The sequence below is a fragment of the Prionailurus bengalensis genome, chromosome D4 (assembly GCF_016509475.1).
Source record: "Prionailurus bengalensis isolate Pbe53 chromosome D4, Fcat_Pben_1.1_paternal_pri, whole genome shotgun sequence".
Taxonomy (NCBI): Eukaryota; Metazoa; Chordata; class Mammalia; order Carnivora; family Felidae; genus Prionailurus; species Prionailurus bengalensis.
This window is the reverse complement of record NC_057359.1, coordinates 83,732,590-83,751,176: the sequence shown is the minus strand read 5'-3', so window position 1 is coordinate 83,751,176 and position 18,587 is coordinate 83,732,590. Positions and strand designations below refer to the sequence as shown.

The 18,587-nt window shown below is 41.4% G+C and overlaps 1 protein-coding gene across 3 annotated transcripts in view; it reads left to right on the top strand.

Annotated features, from left to right (window-relative positions):
- The window catches only part of NR6A1 (nuclear receptor subfamily 6 group A member 1), a 233,972-nt gene that overhangs the window by 203,225 nt on the left and 12,160 nt on the right, over nt 1-18,587 (top strand). For 2 of the 3 annotated variants that reach the window (XM_043566899.1, XM_043566902.1), the window contains 4 exons: nt 4,029-4,084; nt 10,937-11,091; nt 12,510-12,737; nt 14,064-14,318. In XM_043566899.1, the coding sequence (XP_043422834.1) occupies nt 4,029-4,084; nt 10,937-11,091; nt 12,510-12,737; nt 14,064-14,318 (694 nt within the window). The remainder of the gene's footprint in view (nt 1-4,028; nt 4,085-10,936; nt 11,092-12,509; nt 12,738-14,063; nt 14,319-18,587) is intronic. The other variant, XM_043566900.1, reaches the window with a different exon arrangement.

Sequence of the window (18,587 nt, the reverse complement as noted above, 5' to 3'; positions counted from 1 at the left end):
GGGTAAGGTGATGCTGCTAGATTTTCCCACCAGAAAGTTATTTTCTGAGTAGAGGCAACAATATGTAAAGAGGGAAAGCTGTGTAAAGCAGCATGGTATGTTCAAGGACTAACAAATAGTTCTCTGTAGTTATGTTGTAAATTTTGTGACAAGAGATGAAGATGGGGAACCCTAGAGGAACCAGATCATAGGAGTGTCTTAAATGCCAAGCTGGCAAGCTGGGATTTAACTCATAGACCAAAGGGAGCCACCAGTGGGTTTTGATGTAGTTAACTTTGTGTCTTACTCGCCTTTCTGCTTCTGGGTTTGGGTTGGCTGCCCAGGCCTAAGTGAAGAATGGTAAGTATGTGAGTTCCAGAACAGAAAAAGGCTTTGTGCTTCTTTTGAGCAGAGGTAGGAGAACCATAGCTGCTGCCATTCTTGGGCTTGGGACAAGAAGTGGAGCAAAATCCATCCCTGTTATCTTATATCTGGAAGCCCTTTGTTTTTATTTTTTTAAATCAGTATCAGTTCACCACAAGAAAGATTCTCAGCCCTGTTGAGAAACTTGCTCTTAGCTCAGTGTAACATCAAGGAGCAAGCACAGCTTTAGAATCAGAAGACCTAAACTGAAATCTCAGCTCTGTCAGTTCTTCCCTGAGTAGCCTTGAACAAGTCCCTTTTCCTCTGTGAGCTTCAGGTGTTTTCATCTCTAAACTACGTAGGATTGGGGCGCCTGGGTGGCTCAGTTGGTTAAGTGTCCAACTTCGGCTCAGGTCATGATCTCACGGTTCGTGGGTTCGAGCCCCGCATCAGGCTCTGTGCTGACAGCTCAGAGCCTGGAGCCTGCTTCGGATTCTGTGTCTTCCTCTCTCTCTGCCCCTCTCCCACTCTCTCTCTGTCTCAAAAATAAACATTAAAAAAATTTTTTTTTCAAACTAAGATAGTAATAATGGGCACCTTCCAAGGTTGTTGTGAGGATCAAATGTGATACCATATATGTGGGTACATTAGAAGCTTTAAAATATGATCCAAGTTCTTGTTTTAAAAGAGGCACTGTGACGCATTCTATTATTTCACACACTTCAGGTAGTTTCATGCCATCTTGACGAATTTTACCATCTTTGATCAAACCAGTATTAATGTTTATATTCTTTTTTAAATCAAATTTTTTTATTTGTATTTTTTATATATTATTTTGAGAGAGCAAGAGAGCGAGTCAGCATGAATAGGGGAGGGGCAGAGAGAAAGAGGGAGAGATAGGATTCCAAGCAGTCTCTGTGATGTCAGTGCAGAGCCTGATGCGGGGCTCGATCTCACAAATAATGAGATCATGACCTGAGCTGAAATCAAGAGTTGGACACTTAACTGACTGAGCCACCCCAGTGCCCCAAATCAAAAAATTTTTTAAAATCAAAGTTAATTTTCCAAGGGAATTGTTATCATCTCGGTGAATGGAAAATCAGTATTTTTTTAGTGCCTATTAGGATACATGTATAATTGAGAGTTTATCTATGCACCACTTAAAATTTTGTTTCTCCCAATGGTATGCAGGTACAATGGGAAAAACTAGTTGTGGAAAGAAATTTGGGCTTAGTCTAATAGTTTGGGTGCCAACCTTAATTCTTCTGCTGTCTAGTTTCTGTTGCCATAAGCAAAATACTTCATTTTTTCTGAACCTTAGATTCATCTGTTCAGTGGGAGCAATACTAGTACTTTCCTCATGGGTTGTTTTACCCAGGATAGTACCTAAAACACAGTAGATGTCCATCATTCGTGAGTTTCCTTAGTCCAGGTGGGGTTGAGGGACAACATAAGCTTTTAAGTATCAGAACAAAATATTGGTGAGATGTAAATCTTTAAGATTTGTGGCCCTCTAAACGAAAAGAAAAACATATTGAGTTCCTTCCTCACCTACAAGACAACTAAAATGTGTTTGGTACTGGATCTGCCAATGATCTTTATTATGTGAGCTGAAGCAAAGACATGGAGAACTCGGTATTGGAAATAGAAGTGTGTGAACACTGTCACTGACCCTGGAACAGCAGAAAAGGAATTTTAAGGAATTTTAGAACTTGAAATTAGGTTGAAAGATTGCTCCCAGACAAAAAGTAGTATGCATCTGGCTCTAATACAGGCTGCGTATGTTTCCCACTCCAAATTCACAGCAGCCTTGTAAAGCAGACTACGTTGCCTCCATTTTCCTGATGAAGATGTTAATGCTCCAGCAAAGCTGAGAATGGAACCTTGGTGTTTTAGCTACTGTGTTTGTAGAAAAGAGGCTGGATAGAGGGAAGGATTAGTTACTAAGTACCTACTTTATGTGCCAGGCCTTATGCTTGATGTTTTAGTTATGTTATTTTATATGTAATCCCCACAATACCCAGTATGATAGGTTCCAGTAGCCCCTCTATTCTTTAGTAGACTGAGGTTCAGAGAGGTGAAGAAACTTGTGTGTAATTACATAGACCAGGCAAAAACAGGATTTAGACCCAAGTTTGTCTAATTCTGAACTGTGTAATTTTTTAAGGATACCGAGAATGATATCTGCTTTAAGGAAAATGAACTGAGTGTTAGGCTTGGAACCCTCAATCCTGCCCCAAGGACTTTCTAGATTCTTAATATTATTTTTTTTGAAAGCAGGTATATTATTTTATACAGACACACACACACACACACACACACACACACACAGCAAAGCTTACTCACACATGATGCTGTTAGCTTATCTTCTGTTGTTAACATGGCCTCCTCCAAGCCAACCTTCACAGTGGCCATCGTAAAGATTTTTTGAAAATGCCGACCTGACCACATCCATCCTCTGCATTCCATCTCATCCGTGGCTTCCTCTGTTAAAGTCCATATTCCTACCCTGCCATTAAAGGCTATCAGTGATTGGGCCCCACTTGGCCTCTCCAACCTCCAACTTCATCTCTTACTACTCTACTCACATGCACACGCACACACAAGCTTTAGCCAGGATGAACCACTTGGAAATTACCAGAAAGAATACTCCATGCTTACTTTCAACTTGAAGCTTTTCTGTGTACTGTTCACTCACCCTTTTACTGCTTGCGTAAATCCTATTCATCCTTTAAGACTCAGTTCAGAAGTCATCTTTGCCAGAAAGTTTTGCCAGATACCATAGTGTTTCTATAATTGTAGATCAGAAGTTTCTCTTCTGTGCCCCCATATTAAGTGCTCCATAAACAGTAATGGCAATAGTATTAGTAGCTATTATGCCTAATAACACTGGTACTATTTAAAGGGTGCTTTTCATTGCTAAATAACTTCTTCCTTTTGTGGAATCACCTGAATAAGAAACAATTGCAATGGGAACTCTACTGGATGCTTTTATAGGGAGAAACCAATCAGATCAAAATTTTGATTAATTAAAAAAAACCAAAAAACAAAGAACCTTTTCTCATCCTACACATTAGACTGCAACTTAGCCTGAAAATAAAACAAAATATCTAAAAATGGAAATGTTCTCAGGGTGCCTGAGTGGCTTAGTTGGTTTAAGCATCTCACTCTTTGATTTCAGCTCAGATCAGGATCTCATGGTTTGTGGGATCGTCGAGCCCTGCATTGGGCTCTGCACTGACAGAGCAGAGCCTACTTGAGATTCTCTCTCCCCCTTTCTCTGCTTCTCTCTCTCTCTCTTTCAAAATAAATAAATAATTTTTTTAAATAGAAATATTGTTTCTATCCCTCTCTTTAAATTTACTGAAGCCTTCAGATGCATCATCCTGGTGGGATATTTGTAACTGGGGGACTATTAATAAGGCTGTCATCTTTGTTGAAATATTAAACGTATGCATTGTGTACAGTGTGTGTCCATTGCCTTGGGGGTCCAAAAGTATCTGTTGCCTATGAGGTAGCCTAGAATAATGAAAAGAGTATATATACTTTCGGTCTAGAAAGACCTGTTTTTTAATCTTGATTTCACCAATTATTACTTTGTGCTTTGGGCCACATAAGTTCTCTTTTTAAAGTGCCTAGACTTGTGTGGGTATGCTTTGACTGTCTTGGCTTATGTTTCCTTCCAGCAATCAGAGAAGATGGCATGCCCGGAGGCCGGAATAAGAGCATTGGGCCGGTCCAGGTGAGTTCTAGGCCTCACTCTTTGTTATCCATCCTGGAAACCCAGGGCTCCACATGTTCCCATAGCTACTTATCCTTGATCCTCTCATCTCCTGCTGGGGGAGCCATCTTGTTTTCATTCCTGTAAAACTGCTTTTAGAGCCTGGTATGAAAGTACTTTGAAAATCTTAAATATGTAAGATAATTACTTAAAGCTCTTTTTGTGATTCCCTCAACCCTTCCCAAGGATTTCACAGGAAGTCAACTCAATTCTGGTTTTAAACCATCCAGAGAATTTTTTTATGTCATTAAAACAGTCTGGCAGAAATCAGTAAGATTACTTTGCCTTGTTTGTAGAGTAGGAATGATAATACCTATTTAATCTCACAAATATTATTAAGTACTTACTTTGTACAGGTCCTCTGTACTGTGAACTCAGTCTAGTGGAAGAGACAGAGGTGTAAACAGACATTCAGAGTACAGTGAGTAGTAACAGGGGATACCTAGGGAGTACAGAAAAGAGGGACTTCTTTTCTGTTTGGATTGGAGCCATTGTTGGGGACTAAAGACATTTAGGGAAGGCTTCCTAGAGAAGGGAAAGTTTCAACTGAGTCTTGAAGGAAAAGGAGGAATTAGTTATGTTGGGAAGGAATGGGGAGCCAAATATCTTGTAATACTGCTAGACAGAACAGAATGTAAAAAGACCACAAGATGAATCTTTAAGGAATCACAGGGAGTTTATTCAGTCAGGCTGGAGCACTGGGCACATGTAATGGAGTGGCAGAAGATAAGGCAAATTCCTTGAGTTTGGAATCTGTTCTCTAGAGAGTAGCCTTGAACTCTCTTTGATTATAGTTCCTTAGGTAAAGCCTTTGTAGGACAAGCCTACACCACTTTTTCTTACTTGCCAGCAGAAGAACAACTTTATGAAGGAAGAAAATTGGATCTGTGTATGACCCAATATGTAAATCCCTCAGGACACCAGTGGGCAGGACCATGCCTCAAGGATTATTGGTGTGGACCAAGAGGCAACCACCAAAAGCTTTTAAGGAGAGAGAGAGAGAGAGAGAGAGAGAGAGAATATCAGATTTGCATTTTAGAAAGATCGTTCTAATAGTAGAAATGGTTTGTGAGGAGCTGAGTAAGTGCCAGTGAAACTGGGGGCAGAGAAAAAGCAATTCAGAGGGTTTTACAGAAGTCTAGCCAAGAGATATAGATAGTGGTTTTAAGTAGGGCAATGATAGTGTAGATTGAAGGGGAGAGAATAGATTCAAGAGATATTTAATAGGTAAAATTGGTAGGATTTATCTAATTGAATATGAGGGAATATGAGAGAAAGACAGGAATTCAGTCATTTTGAGACATACGCTGATGATATATGGAGCATTTCCTATCACATGAACTCATTATGAGTTCGTGTATGCACTCAATTGGGGTGTGGGTGTATGCTGTATTCATTCTGTCTTTTTATTAATCCAATATTTATATTCATGTTATTCAAATCATATCTGTTTCTTGAAAGTCAATTTGATTTATTTTGGCCTATACATAGGTATTCTGTGTGTGTGTGTTAAAAAAACATAACGTGAAATTAACAAATTAAGTATACAGTACAGTATTATTTACTATATGCACATTTTCATCTATATATAGAGCCTTTTCATCTTATGACTGAAACTTTATACTCACTGAGCAGCAACTCCTTATTTCCCCCTCTCCCCATTCCCTGGCAACCACCATTCTACTTTTGCCTTTCTAGGAGTGTGGCTACTTTTGATACCTCATGGAATCATGCAGTATTTGTTTTTCTGTGACTTCCTTATTTCACTTAGCGTATTGTAGCATATGACAGGATTTCTAAGGCTGAATAATAATTCCATTGTAGATATATACCATATTTTGTTAATTCGTTCATCTGTCAGTGGATATTTAAGTTGTTTCCAGCTCTTGGCCTTTGTGAATAATGCAGTGAACATGGAAGTGCAAATCTCTCTTTGAGATCCTGATTTCAGTTCTTTTGGATAAATACCCAGAAGTGGGATTACTGGCTCATATGGTGGTTTTATTTTTAATTTTTTGAAAAACCTTCATACTGTCTTCCATAGTGGCCACAACCATTTTCCATTCCCACCCAGCAGTGCACAAAGGTTCCAATTTTCTGCATCTTCTCTAGTACTTTTAATTTTCTGTTTTTTCTGTTAATGTCATTCTGGACAGGTGTGAGGTTTTAATTTGCATTTGTCTGATTGGTGACATTGAGCATCTTTTCATGTATTTGTTGGCTATGCTGTTTATATGTCTTTGGAGAAGATTTTTTGGGTCTGTTCTTGTCTATTCAAATCTTTTGCTGCCCCCCCCCCCATTTTTTTTTTGGAGAGAGAGAGAGAATGCATGTGAACATAAGCAGGGGAGGGGCAGAGGGAGAGAGAGAAAGAGAGAAAGAGAAAGAGAAAGAGAAAGAGAAAGAGAAAGAGAAAGAGAAAGAAAGGGAGAAAGAGAGAATATCCTAAGCAGGCTCCATGCTCAGTGCAGAGCTCAACGTGACAAGAAGCCTTTTCTCTGTTTTCTTTTAAGAGTTTTACAGTTTCAGGTCTTACATTTAAGTCTCTAATCCATTTTAAGTTGATTTTTGTATGTAGTATAAAAGATCAGAATCTACTTTCATCCTTTTGCATATGAATATCTAGTTTCCTTATACCACTTGTTGAAGAGACTATTGTTGTGTAGCCTTGTCAGCTTTGTCAAAGATCTTTTGACTCTACATATGTGGGCTTATTTGGGGGCTCTCTGTTCTGTTCCATTGGTCTATAGTCCTGTCCTTATGCCAGTACCATGCCATACTGTTTTGGTTGCTGTAGCTTTGTAATATGTTTTGAAAACAGGAAGTGTAGGGGCGCCTGGGTGGCGCAGTCGGTTAAGCGTCCGACTTCAGCCAGGTCACGATCTCGCGGTCCGTGAGTTCAAGCCCCGCATCGGGCTCTGGGCTGATGGCTCGGAGCCTGGAGCCTGTTTCCGATTCTGTGTCTCCCTCTCTCTCTGCCCCTCCCCCGTTCATGCTCTGTCTCTCTCTGTCCCAAAAATAAATAAACGTTGAAAAAAAAAAAAAGAAAAAAAAAAAGAAAACAGGAAGTGTAAAGGCCTCTAGCTTTGTTGGTTTTTGTCAGGTTGTTTTGGCAATTTGTGGTTCTTTGTGTTTCCATATGAATTTTGGGACTTTTTTTTTCTATTTCTGCAAAAAATGCCATTGGAATTTTGATAAGGATTATACTGAATCTGTAGATCACCTTGGATCCTATGGACATTTTAACAATATTGTTTTTTAATCTGTGAACACAGGCCGTCTTTCCATTTATTTATATCTTTAATTTCTTTCAGCGGTATACAAGTCTTTCATCCCTTTAATTATGTTTATTCCTAAATATCTTGTTCTTTTTGATACTATTGTAACTGAGATTGTTTTCTTAATTTCCTTTTCAGATTTATTGTTAGTATATAAAAATGCAACTGATTTTTGTATATTGATTTTTTTTTTTTTATCCTGAAACGTTGCTGAATTCTTTTTTTTTTTTTTTTAAGTTTGTTTATTTTGAGAGAGAGACAGAACAAGTGGGGAAGGGGCAGAGAGAGAGAGAGAGAGAGAAAGAGAGACAGAGAGAATCCCAGGCAGGCTCATCACTGTCAGTACAAAGCCCAGTGCTGGGCTCGAACTTATAAACCGTGAGATCATGACCTGAACCAAAGTCAGATACTTAACTGACTGAGCCATCCAGGTGCTCCTGCTGAATTCTTTTATTAATTCTAAGTTTTCTGTGTGGAATCTTTAGAGTTTTGTATTTACAAGATCATGTCATCTATAAACAGAGGTAATTTACTTCTTTCTGGTTTAGATTTTTTAAAAATTTCTTTTACATGCCTAATTGCAACGGCTAGGACTTCTAATACCGTGTAAGGAGAAATGGCGAAAGTGGGCATTTTTGCTGTAATCCTGATCTGAGGAAAAAAGCCCTTAGTTTTTCATTATTGAGTAATGATATTAGCTGTGGGCTTTTCATGTGTGGCCTTTATTTGTAGTCATTCTTTTTGTATTTAGATGCAGCAGAAAGTTTATCCACTGGGAATAATTCTTTTTTTTTTTTAATGTTTATTTATTTTGAGAGAGAGTGAGAGCACAAGCAGAGGTGGGGCAGAAAGAGAGAGAGAGAATCCGAAACAGGCTCCGTGCTCTCAGCACAGAGCCAGACATGGGGCTTGATCTTCTAAACCGTGAGATCATGACCTGAGCAGGAATCAAGAGTTGGACGCTTAACCGACTGAGCCACCCAGGCGCCCCGGGAAGAATTCTTAAGCATTTCCTCAATGAAGAATCTTCCTCAGTATTACCCAATGACTTTTGAGTACTCTTCTCCCACCATGCCAGGGCTTTTCAGTCGCTTATGTCTCTAGACCCTATGTTCTCTCTAGAATTGAGGTAGCTGATGCTCAGAGAAAGATTCCTATTTCATCTCTCGTTACATTTGACATTTTGCTACTAGGCATATAATTTCCTCTTTTGTCCTTTACTTTTTTAGATGATCTGTTAGGAAGAGAAAGCTGTGATCTCCAAGTGCTTAATTACAAGGGATAGAATTGAGCAACTGTTGTGCACTTGCACCTCATAACTTTATCTTAGATCAACCTCCCAAGTCTGTCTGGCTCAGTTTTGCACCCTGTGAGGGAATCCTGAACTGTGAAGGAGGTGGTGTTATCTTCATTTTACAAGTGAGGGAACTAAGGCTCAGAAAACTTGAGTGACTTGCCCAACAGTGAGCACCCAAGTAGAAAATGACAGATGAGGTCTGAACCTAGACGTAAGCACTGCTGGTGTGTTCCATCCCCTTAATGCATCACTGATGGCCTAGTGTACTCTGGGGCCCATAGGAAGAGACAGATACAGTACACCTTTGTCTCCCAGCTGGAACCAGTCTTACTGACTGGTTGTTCTCACCTCGCTCAAGTACTTCCATGCCCTCTAAGCTTGGTCTTCCTCTCACTGCCATCACTGAGCCTGCTTCAGTCAGGATGTCACTAAATGTCTTACAGTTTGATGGCACCTTTTGTCTTCACATGTCTTTTTTTTTTTTTTTTTAATGTTTATTTATTTTTGAGAGAGAGAGACAGAGACAGAGCACAAGTAGGGGAGGGGCAGACAGAGAGAGAGACACAGAATCCGAAGCAGGCGCTAGGCTCTGAGCTGTCAGCACAGAGCCTGGTGTGGGGCTTGAACCCACAGACCATGATGAGATCATGACCTGAGCTGAAGTCAGACGCTTAACTGAGTAAGCCATCCAGGTGCCCCTTCACGTGTCTTATACAATGTGTGATTTCAGTGTTCTAAAGATCCCTAAGTGAAAAGATTTGTTTTGCTACATGTGCTTGAATAAAGACTACCGTACCTCCAATTCAGTACACAATCTAAGTTATTTAAGGCCAGTCACTCAACTTGTGTACCAGTTAAATGTTTCTTGTTTTCCCTCCAAGTCCTGTATGCTGGCTGGCTTCCAGTTCTAAATGCCTCCTGTATTTATGATCAGAGCAGCTCAAGGTTTCCTCACAGGCTGCTGGAACAAAGAGTTATGCAGGTTTGACTCAGATTTCAGAGAAAATGTCCTCCCAGGCTTTCTATAGAAACAAAAAATAAAAATGTATCTGGCCTTTCCTCCTTACTACTCACTCTCATCCCATGCTAAGTTTAGCCAGTTAAGCTTCAACTCTGGGTTAAACACTGTATAGAAGATGTGTTTACTCACTCCCTGTGTGGTATGATAGCTAGAGCCAGGGACTGAATACTTGGATACTTTGGCCTCTTCCTCAAACTCCTCCCCAGACGTGGGCACACAGTGTGATCTTGGGCAAGTCAGTTCACTTGTCTGAGCTAGAGTTTCTTCTCATTTATTCAGTAGGGTTGGGAATGTCTTTCTTACTAAGAAAATCCATGTGGAGTTTTATGGACAGTACTTACTAAGTGAACATTTGTTTATCCAACGTGCATTTTTTGAGCCCTTTTTTCTAGGTTCTAATCATAGCCTTAGGTCTAATAGAGGGTATTCTTATGATACATTACCATAAATGCTATAAAAATAATAATGATTATGAAGATATCATTGTCAGCCTTCCATAATTATTGCTATGTGCTAAGCCCTTTTCTAAACATGTGATAATGTATTAACTAATTTAATCCTCACAATAACCCCACGAGACAGATATTATTCTCTCCACCACATAGATAAAGGAATTTAAGTTAAAATAGGTAAATGACTTGCCTAAGATTGTACAACTTTTAGAAAGTAGCAGAACCTGTGTTGGAACAAAGGTGGTCTGACTCTAGAATTCATACTCTTAACCACTGTGTTATTCTGCCTATCTCAGAATCCATAGAATTGTAAGTGGACAGAAGAAGGACCTAAAATTCTGTCTAGGTAGTGATAGAGGGTTCACAAAGAAGGTAACATTTGAATTGGGTCTTAAAAGGCAAGGAGGAGTTTGTTATTGAAGAGTGGTGTTTCAGGGGTAGGGAAGAATAAACTCAAAGACAAAGAGGAATGATGAAGAACATAGACACTTTGTGGCTTGAGAGGAGGGTAAATGGACAAGAGGAAAATTATGGTGAGCTGTGGTGCTAGGAAGCAAGCAACTGAGCTGTCCTAAGATTAGTGAGAGACAAAAAAAAAAAAAAAAGATTAGTGAGAGACTGTGGGGTATGGAGGTGGAAGAGAGGGAATCTGGGTTTCTCTCTAGAGAGTTCTAGGAATGTGAGTTTTAAATACATTCTCAGTCCTAAAGAAGGAACGGAGGTTATCCTGGGCACCCAGTCTAACGTGTCAATTCCTTGTCAAAGATATCAGAGGAGGAGATCGAAAGGATCATGTCTGGGCAGGAATTTGAGGAAGAGGCCAATCACTGGAGCAACCATGGTGACAGCGACCACAGTTCCCCTGGGAACAGGGCCTCAGAGAGCAACCAGCCCTCACCGGGCTCCACACTGTCCTCCAGGTGAGCTTCAAGGCAAACCCAGCATCATCTAGGGATCACCCAGAGAGTACACAGATCCACACGGAACCTCTGGGCTGTCTCAGCCATTGTGCTCTTGTTCCCTCAGTCTTTGGGGCAGGGACGGACCAGGATGACACAGAACAGCATTTCACAGCCTACTTTTTGCTGAAGACCTTGAAAATGTCAGCAGTCTCTTTGCAGACTAATAAAGTACTATAGCTGCTGTCTGTGCCCATACGTTCTTCACCTAACAAAATCACATTTTAAATGTAGCTCTTTTCTCTCATTTACTTTATCACTGAAATAAAACAAACCACATTGACAATATTGAATTAAGTTCTAATTTCTTTGCCTCAGCAAGAGTGAAGATTTTCACTTTATAAATTTTAAGAAACTGAAAAATTTTAAGCTAGTGATTTAAATTTGCTGTTATCATGGAATACCAATTTGGAGACTCTTTGTTCAAGAATGTTAAGTTAGTTGTTATGTGTAAATGTAGCCATCAACTACCAGGGAAGATTTCCTTTTTGCAGAAATCTTTCTTATAGGACAGGGATTGATAAACTTTTTCTCTAAGGCCAGATAATAAATAATTTAGGCTTTGTAGGCTATACAGTCTGGGTCTCAACTACTCAACTCTACCATTATGGTGCAAGAGCCACCAGACACTACATGAATGAATGAATGTGGCTGTGTACCATTAGCCTATAGTTTACCAGCCCCTGTTACAGGAAATGCATCTAGGTAAAGCTACAGGATTGTTGTTTTAGGTAACAGAGTGGTTAGATTTCTTCAGTGGTTAGTGGTTAGATTTTTCCAATGGTCAGTGATTAGATTTCTCCAGGAAAATACCAAGAATCTGCCTGCAGATTTTTATCTGCCTTTTTCTTGGAATTTTACTGTAACTTTTATTCATTCATTTGTTCCTTTTTGTTTCAGTTCTTTCAGTTGTTCCTTTTTTGTTCCTTCTTTTGAATGTTTAGGGGAGTTGTTGCCACATGTCAGGTTCCTTGCTAGGTGCTGGATTTGTTTTGTGGCCTGGCAAGGCCCTTAGGCTGGCTGTGCGTTAGTTTTCCTAGTAATAAAAAAATACATACCCCCACACCTTTGTGGACCATAGTCTGTGAGTATCCATTAAAATCTCTTCAAATGTGGCACTTATACAAAGAATTTATTCAACCACTCTTTATTCAGTACCTATTTTGCCAGGTGCTGGGTGTCCAATGATAAGTCACACATATACACATCTGTACAGAGTCCCTATCTGGTAGGGGAGACATCCATGTAACCGTTAATTATGTCCCTGATGAAGACACACTGCATGGCCAAAGAACACCTTAGCCACATTGTGGCTCACTTCCTTTGAGCAGGCAGTACACCTGCCATGGATCTGCTTGACATGAAACTTTTCTTTCCAGTAGGTCTGTGGAACTAAATGGATTCATGGCATTCAGAGAGCAGTACATGGGGATGTCTGTGCCTCCACACTATCAATACATACCGCACCTTTTTAGCTATTCCGCCCACTCGCCACTTCTGCCCCCACAAGCTCGCAGCCTGGATCCTCAGTCGTACAGTCTGATTCACCAGCTGGTATCAGCGGAGGACCTGGAGCCATTGGGCACGCCCATGTTGATTGAAGATGGGTGAGTGCCCCATTTAGTCCTTGCAACTTCAAAATGATCTCCACCCCACACCCACCTTCATCCCTGGCTACTAATACCCTAGGCTTTGGAATGAGTCAGGGGATAATGAGTAATGACTGAAGCATCAGAGGACAAATCTGTATATATCTTTGAATGCAGTGGTCCCTTGTTTTTCTCTTGAGCATCTTTTTTCATAGAGTTGGGACTGTTTTATCAATCTTCATGGAATTTGGGATTAAAAGACTTGTTTCTGCTTGGGCCTAGCTAGGTAAGCCAGGCCCTGGGATGGGTCTGAAGTGCTTCTCTGGCTCTGAGTCAGAGATGAAATATACTTCTGGGGATAATCATACATTAAGTTCAGGCTCCGTAACAAGGCACTAACTGGTTGTGGACTATCTGCATCTCTAGCCAGTGTACCCATTGGTAGCCTGGTGCCATGTGCTCTGTGTACAGACCTGAGTTGGTGGAAGGAATACTCTTTAAATCCTCTGTCACCTCTACCTGAGTAGATACTAGTTCAGCCTTCAGGCCCACCAATTGCTGCACCCATTCCTTTGGCCTGGGGCACAGGCTGTTTGCTATCAAGCTTAGATCCCTAGGATGTATCTGGAGATCTTTCAAGCTAGTCTCCAATATCAGAGGAGGAAATTCAAAGATTTTCTTATAAGAAGGACACACAAAATCTTTATAAATCTGAGTGTGGGGGTGTGGGGAAGAGTCATGCCCAGGGGCCTTGAAAGAAAGAAAACTGGGACCCTATCTCATCCAGCCCAGAGATGAGAAATGCCCTGCTCCTTCCATACAGCAGTAACTCACAAAGGCTAAGCAACTTTAGTTCCTGAACTCACCACCAGGGGGTGCAATGAGAGCAGGAAAACCTTCTGAACATGGTCTCTCTTTCAGCCGTCTGGCCTCAGGCTCATTTTTGTTGTCAGCCCCTGTATTGGGTGGGTACCAGACCTGACCTAATGGAGCTCTCATTGCCAAAACTAGTGCAAGGGTCACAGAATTTTCTCTCAACATGTGGAACATTTGTGGACACCAACATTAAAAGTCATACTCCCTAATAATTGCACAAATTTCCAAACCTCCTTTCCTTTCTACAACCTTTTCTCACCAAACCCACCTCCCCAGCCCTGAGCTTGCTGCTGGCTCCAGTCCTGCCGCTTTATTATTAGACTCAGTTGAATGAAGTTGGAGACCCATGATCAAGGGCAAGGAGCCCACTGCCAGAGACCCTTTCTACTCTTAGGAGTAGCCTCTACCTGTGCCCTTATCCTCCCTCTCTGGCCACCGGAAGTAATTTTCCACTGTCCTTACCCCCAGGTATGCTGTGACTCAGGCAGAGCTGTTTGCCCTGCTTTGCCGCCTAGCTGATGAGCTGCTCTTTAGGCAGATTGCTTGGATCAAGAAACTGCCTTTCTTCTGCGAGCTCTCAATCAAGGATTACACGTGCCTCCTGAGCTCTACATGGCAAGAATTAATCCTGCTGTCTTCCCTCACTGTTTATAGCAAACAGATCTTTGGGGAGCTGGCTGATGTCACTGCCAAGTATTCACCCTCTGATGAGGAACTACACAGGTAAGGGCTGTTGGCTGGGGAGGAAGTCCCAAGCAACCAAACCATTGTCATTCCTGCAAGGTGGGGATGGAGTGCTCCCCACTGACACTCCAAAGGATAGGAATTAAAGCCACACACAAGGCTGGATTTGAATCCTCACTCTACCACTGACTACCTTTGTGACCATGGTCAAGTCTCTGATCCCCAGGTTCTGAATTTCTAAAATGGGATAATACCAGTACTTCCCCCAACAAGGTAGTTGTGAAAAATAAATAATATTGTGCAGCATGCCTTAACAGAGTTCTAAGCTATTATTATTATTATTATTATTATTATTATTATTTTAATCACATCTGGATCATTGAGGTAAGAGAATATATCTGGGAAAAACAAAAATCTAAACTCTAAACTTTATCTGTAAGGTGAGGGGGCTCTGAGCTATAGTTTACAATTCAAGAATAAGACCTAGAAGTCACTGCAGTATCTACTGTGTGCCAGGCACCGGGCTTGGCTTTTTTTTTTTTTTTTTTTCTTAAGTTTATCTATTTATCTTGAGAGAGAGAAAGAGAATGTGAACAGGGGACGGGTGAAGAGAGAGGGAGAAAGAGAATCCCAAGCAGGCTCCACACTGCCAGTGCAGAGCTCAGTGTGGGGCTCAGTCTCACAAACTCTGAGATCATGACCTGAGCCGATACCAAGAGTTAGTCGCTTAACCAACTGAGTCACCCAGCTGCCCCTGGGCTTGGTATTTTATATGATTGTCTTCTTTCTTTCTCACAGCCTCCAGCATTATAGGTGTGGTTATGCCCATTTTATAGATAAGAAAACTGAAGTTCAAAGAGACCTGCCCTTGAGTGTTGGGACCAACACTCCAGAGCCTGGATTTGAACCTATGCCTACCTGGTGTCAAAGCTTAGGCTCTGTTACTGTATCTGAGATGCAGTGAGATGGTAACAGCATGGGACTAAGAGACTGAGCCATTCTTTTCAATGTTTTCTGGCATAATGTCTCATCCCAGCTGACCAGGATCCTAATCTCCCTGTCTAGCACAAATCTTTTACTCACTTTGAAGACCTACAGCACATAGTGACAACCCAAAATCAGAACAAATGATCAGTTGATACAGCTTTTCTGGCTTATTAATTTATCCATGTGAAAAATAAAGCTTAAATCACATTGCAATAGACATTTCATTAATTCACCTTTATTGAACAGTTTAAAAAAACGAAGTCATGGGATTCCAGAGCACCAAGAAAGAGAGGAGAAAAGGTACCCCCATCAATGAAAGCTGAAGGAGATGGGGTGCTAGCCCCCACACTTCTCTACACAGGACCAAAGTACATCTTCCCCTGCCATCCAGTTACCATGGCATAAAGACAGGGGGAGTGTTGGGCTGAGAGTAAAGCTCCAAGACTCTCAAGGGCTCTTTGCACAGCTGAGGGAGGGAGGAATCAGGGTGCCAATACCCTCCTCTGATTTTCTAATATTTCCTTTTCAGTGATGCTTACTGGTTTCAGGGTAATCTGTAAATGACAGAGCTTTGAACCCAGCTGACACTTTGACCTGTAAACAGAGCTATCTGATTTTGCTCATGACCTAACCCCTTGTCTTGAGCCTCTAATTCATTGTTTCTATCAAATTCCTATCTCCTCCTTAACTCTGGGCCAGCTAAGTGTTTGAATTGCAGTTAGCAATGCTAATACTGTCAGGGTTTGTAGAGCTGGCCCAATGAGCCTGGTCTCCTTATTTGCTTGGAATCCACCAGTGCAGCCTGGGGCTGTCTACAAAGTCAGCCTATGGGCTCCACTCTCTATAGAATGATGGGTTTTCCCAGGTCTTCTGCAGGTAGGCAAGGATCATTGGCCATGCAGATCCCTCTGTGGCTTTGAGCTTTATAAGGCACCCCATCCCACTGTATCCAGTCCCTTGGGCCCTAAGAGCAAGGCAGGGGCCAGTAACAGCTAAATTAGTGAGGGAATGTTTATTTCCTAGGAAGCCTCCTTACCAAGGAGAATGTAGAGCTGCACTGTCCAATATAGTAACTGCTAGCCTCGGGTGACTTTTTAAATTTAATTTAATTAAAATTTAATAAAATGAAAAATTCAGTCCTCATTAGCACTAGCCACATTTCCACGTGCTCACTAGCCACATGTGATTAGTGGATCGTGTATTGGACAGTGCAGATACAGAACATCACCATCATCTCAGAAAGTTCTGTTGAACAGTGCTAATTCTAGACGATGTATTGGTGCTGAGCTCTCTAGTGGATTCTGAGGATAAGAAATAGATTTGTTGTCAGGACTTACTACTCCATGTTAAAAGCATATGGAATCCTTCCATGGAAAAATAGGAGTTAAATTTCAACAAGTTAGTTCTGATTCCATGTACTAGGACCCTGTCGTGCATGTCAGGGGAGCGGTATTGGGATCGTAGATGATGCAGACACGGTTTCTGACTCAGGTGAGAGCCCCGTGGTTTAGGGGATTGGGAGACAAATAGAAACAGATAACAGTCTATAATCCAGGGGGATACTGGTAGAGATTGAGGGACATATGAGGGACTAGGAAGTAAGTACCTCTACTTGCATAATCAGGTAGTGCTTGCCAGAGGATAAGACATTTGAGTTGCATCTTGAAGTGGGTTTTTATATGTAGATTATAGAGAACAGGAGGAAGGCAGGAGATAAAACAGAGTCCTAGAAGTTAGAGATCTTGGATAGTTGGTTTGTGTACAGAATCAAAAGCAATCCTGTGGATTGTATAGAGAGAATGTATCTGAGAGACAGAAATGAGGGGAGAAATGACTGGAGAAAAAGGTATAAAAAGGCAGATCATGAAGGTATTCAAATGCCAATCTAAAGAATGTGGATTATATTATGTAACTACTGTTAAGTCCTAGGATGTTTTTAAGTGGAGTAATTACATGGGCAGTTAGCATTTTAGAAAGATCCCTGAGGCTCTAAAGTCAGGATTGATTGGCATGGACAACGCTAGAGGGTGGTGTCTGTGTAGGAGGTTGTTCCATAATCCAGGTAAAAGAAAAGGCCTGGACAAGGCAGCAGTGACTATGGGAATAGGGAGGGCAGCACAAAATTAAGAGATAACAAGGAGGTAAAGTCAGTGGGACTTCAGTGAGTAGAAAGTTGGGTGGGGGTGCTACCAGGCAGGTGAGTGCCAATTCTCTTAGCCAAGATAATGGAGCCTGAGAAGAACAGGCTAAGAGATGAGCCACTCTGAGTTTGATCTGGAGTCTGTTGAGCCTGAGATGCATGGGGAACTGCCCTGGAGGTCAGAGGAAAAGGAAGTGTGAAAAACCCTGGAATCAGGTAACATCAGTGTAAAGCATTCCTTCCTCTGCTAGAAACCCAGGGTGTGGAGTCTGTAATTGGCCATAGCTCTTTTCTACCTTGCCTGCTCCTGCATTACTCCTACTCCCCCAAAATGCCTTTACTTTTTCACAACTCTTAAGTGCAAGTAAGTTCCTGCTGTCATGAAAGGGCTTTTCCCCGATGATACATGACCACCTCCTTTTCTCTTCTCAAATATTGAATCAAATTTATGGTACCCATTTTCCTTAATCAGGCTGTTATCAGACAGTGAGCTGGGTGAATTTGATTTAAAGCAGATTGTAGCACCAGCCAGTGACTGCTCCTGGCCCTAATCAAGACTCCTTCACTCTCAAGAGAAGATGCCTTGCACTAGATGGGCTTTAATGGGCAATTCTATCTCACAAGCACTAGCTCCATTTCTGCCAGATCTATGAAAAGTTGCCTCCCAGCTTCCCTGCTCAGATCCTAGCTGTAAGGTTCAAGAAACACAATCATTTTGCTGTTACAACAGGAGCAATGATGATGATGCCATTAATAATGATAATAGTTAACAATTATAGACCGTTTATTGTGCCAAATTCCATCTTAAGTGCTATACAAACATTATTTGTTTAGTCCTCACCACCACCCGAAGCAACTGCACTAATATTATCCTTGTTCCACAGAGGAGGAGCATGAGGGTCAGAGAGGTGAAAACTCAAAGCTACAAACCTAGGAAGAGATGAAGTAGACATCACCACCTAGATCTGTTGTGCTCCAAAGCCCAGAATCCTTACCGTTTCCCTCTGCTGAATTATTTAGCCTTCTCAAAACTTCGGCTTTCTGGAATGTGTCCTGGAGTTAGAGTCTTACTCCCATCGTGGAGTGTTTATGTGGGTGCTGAGATGGCAGTTCCTCTAAGGTTGTGGCTGATGACTGCTCCTGGGGGTAGGTGCATTTAGCTGAATGAAAAGGAGACAACT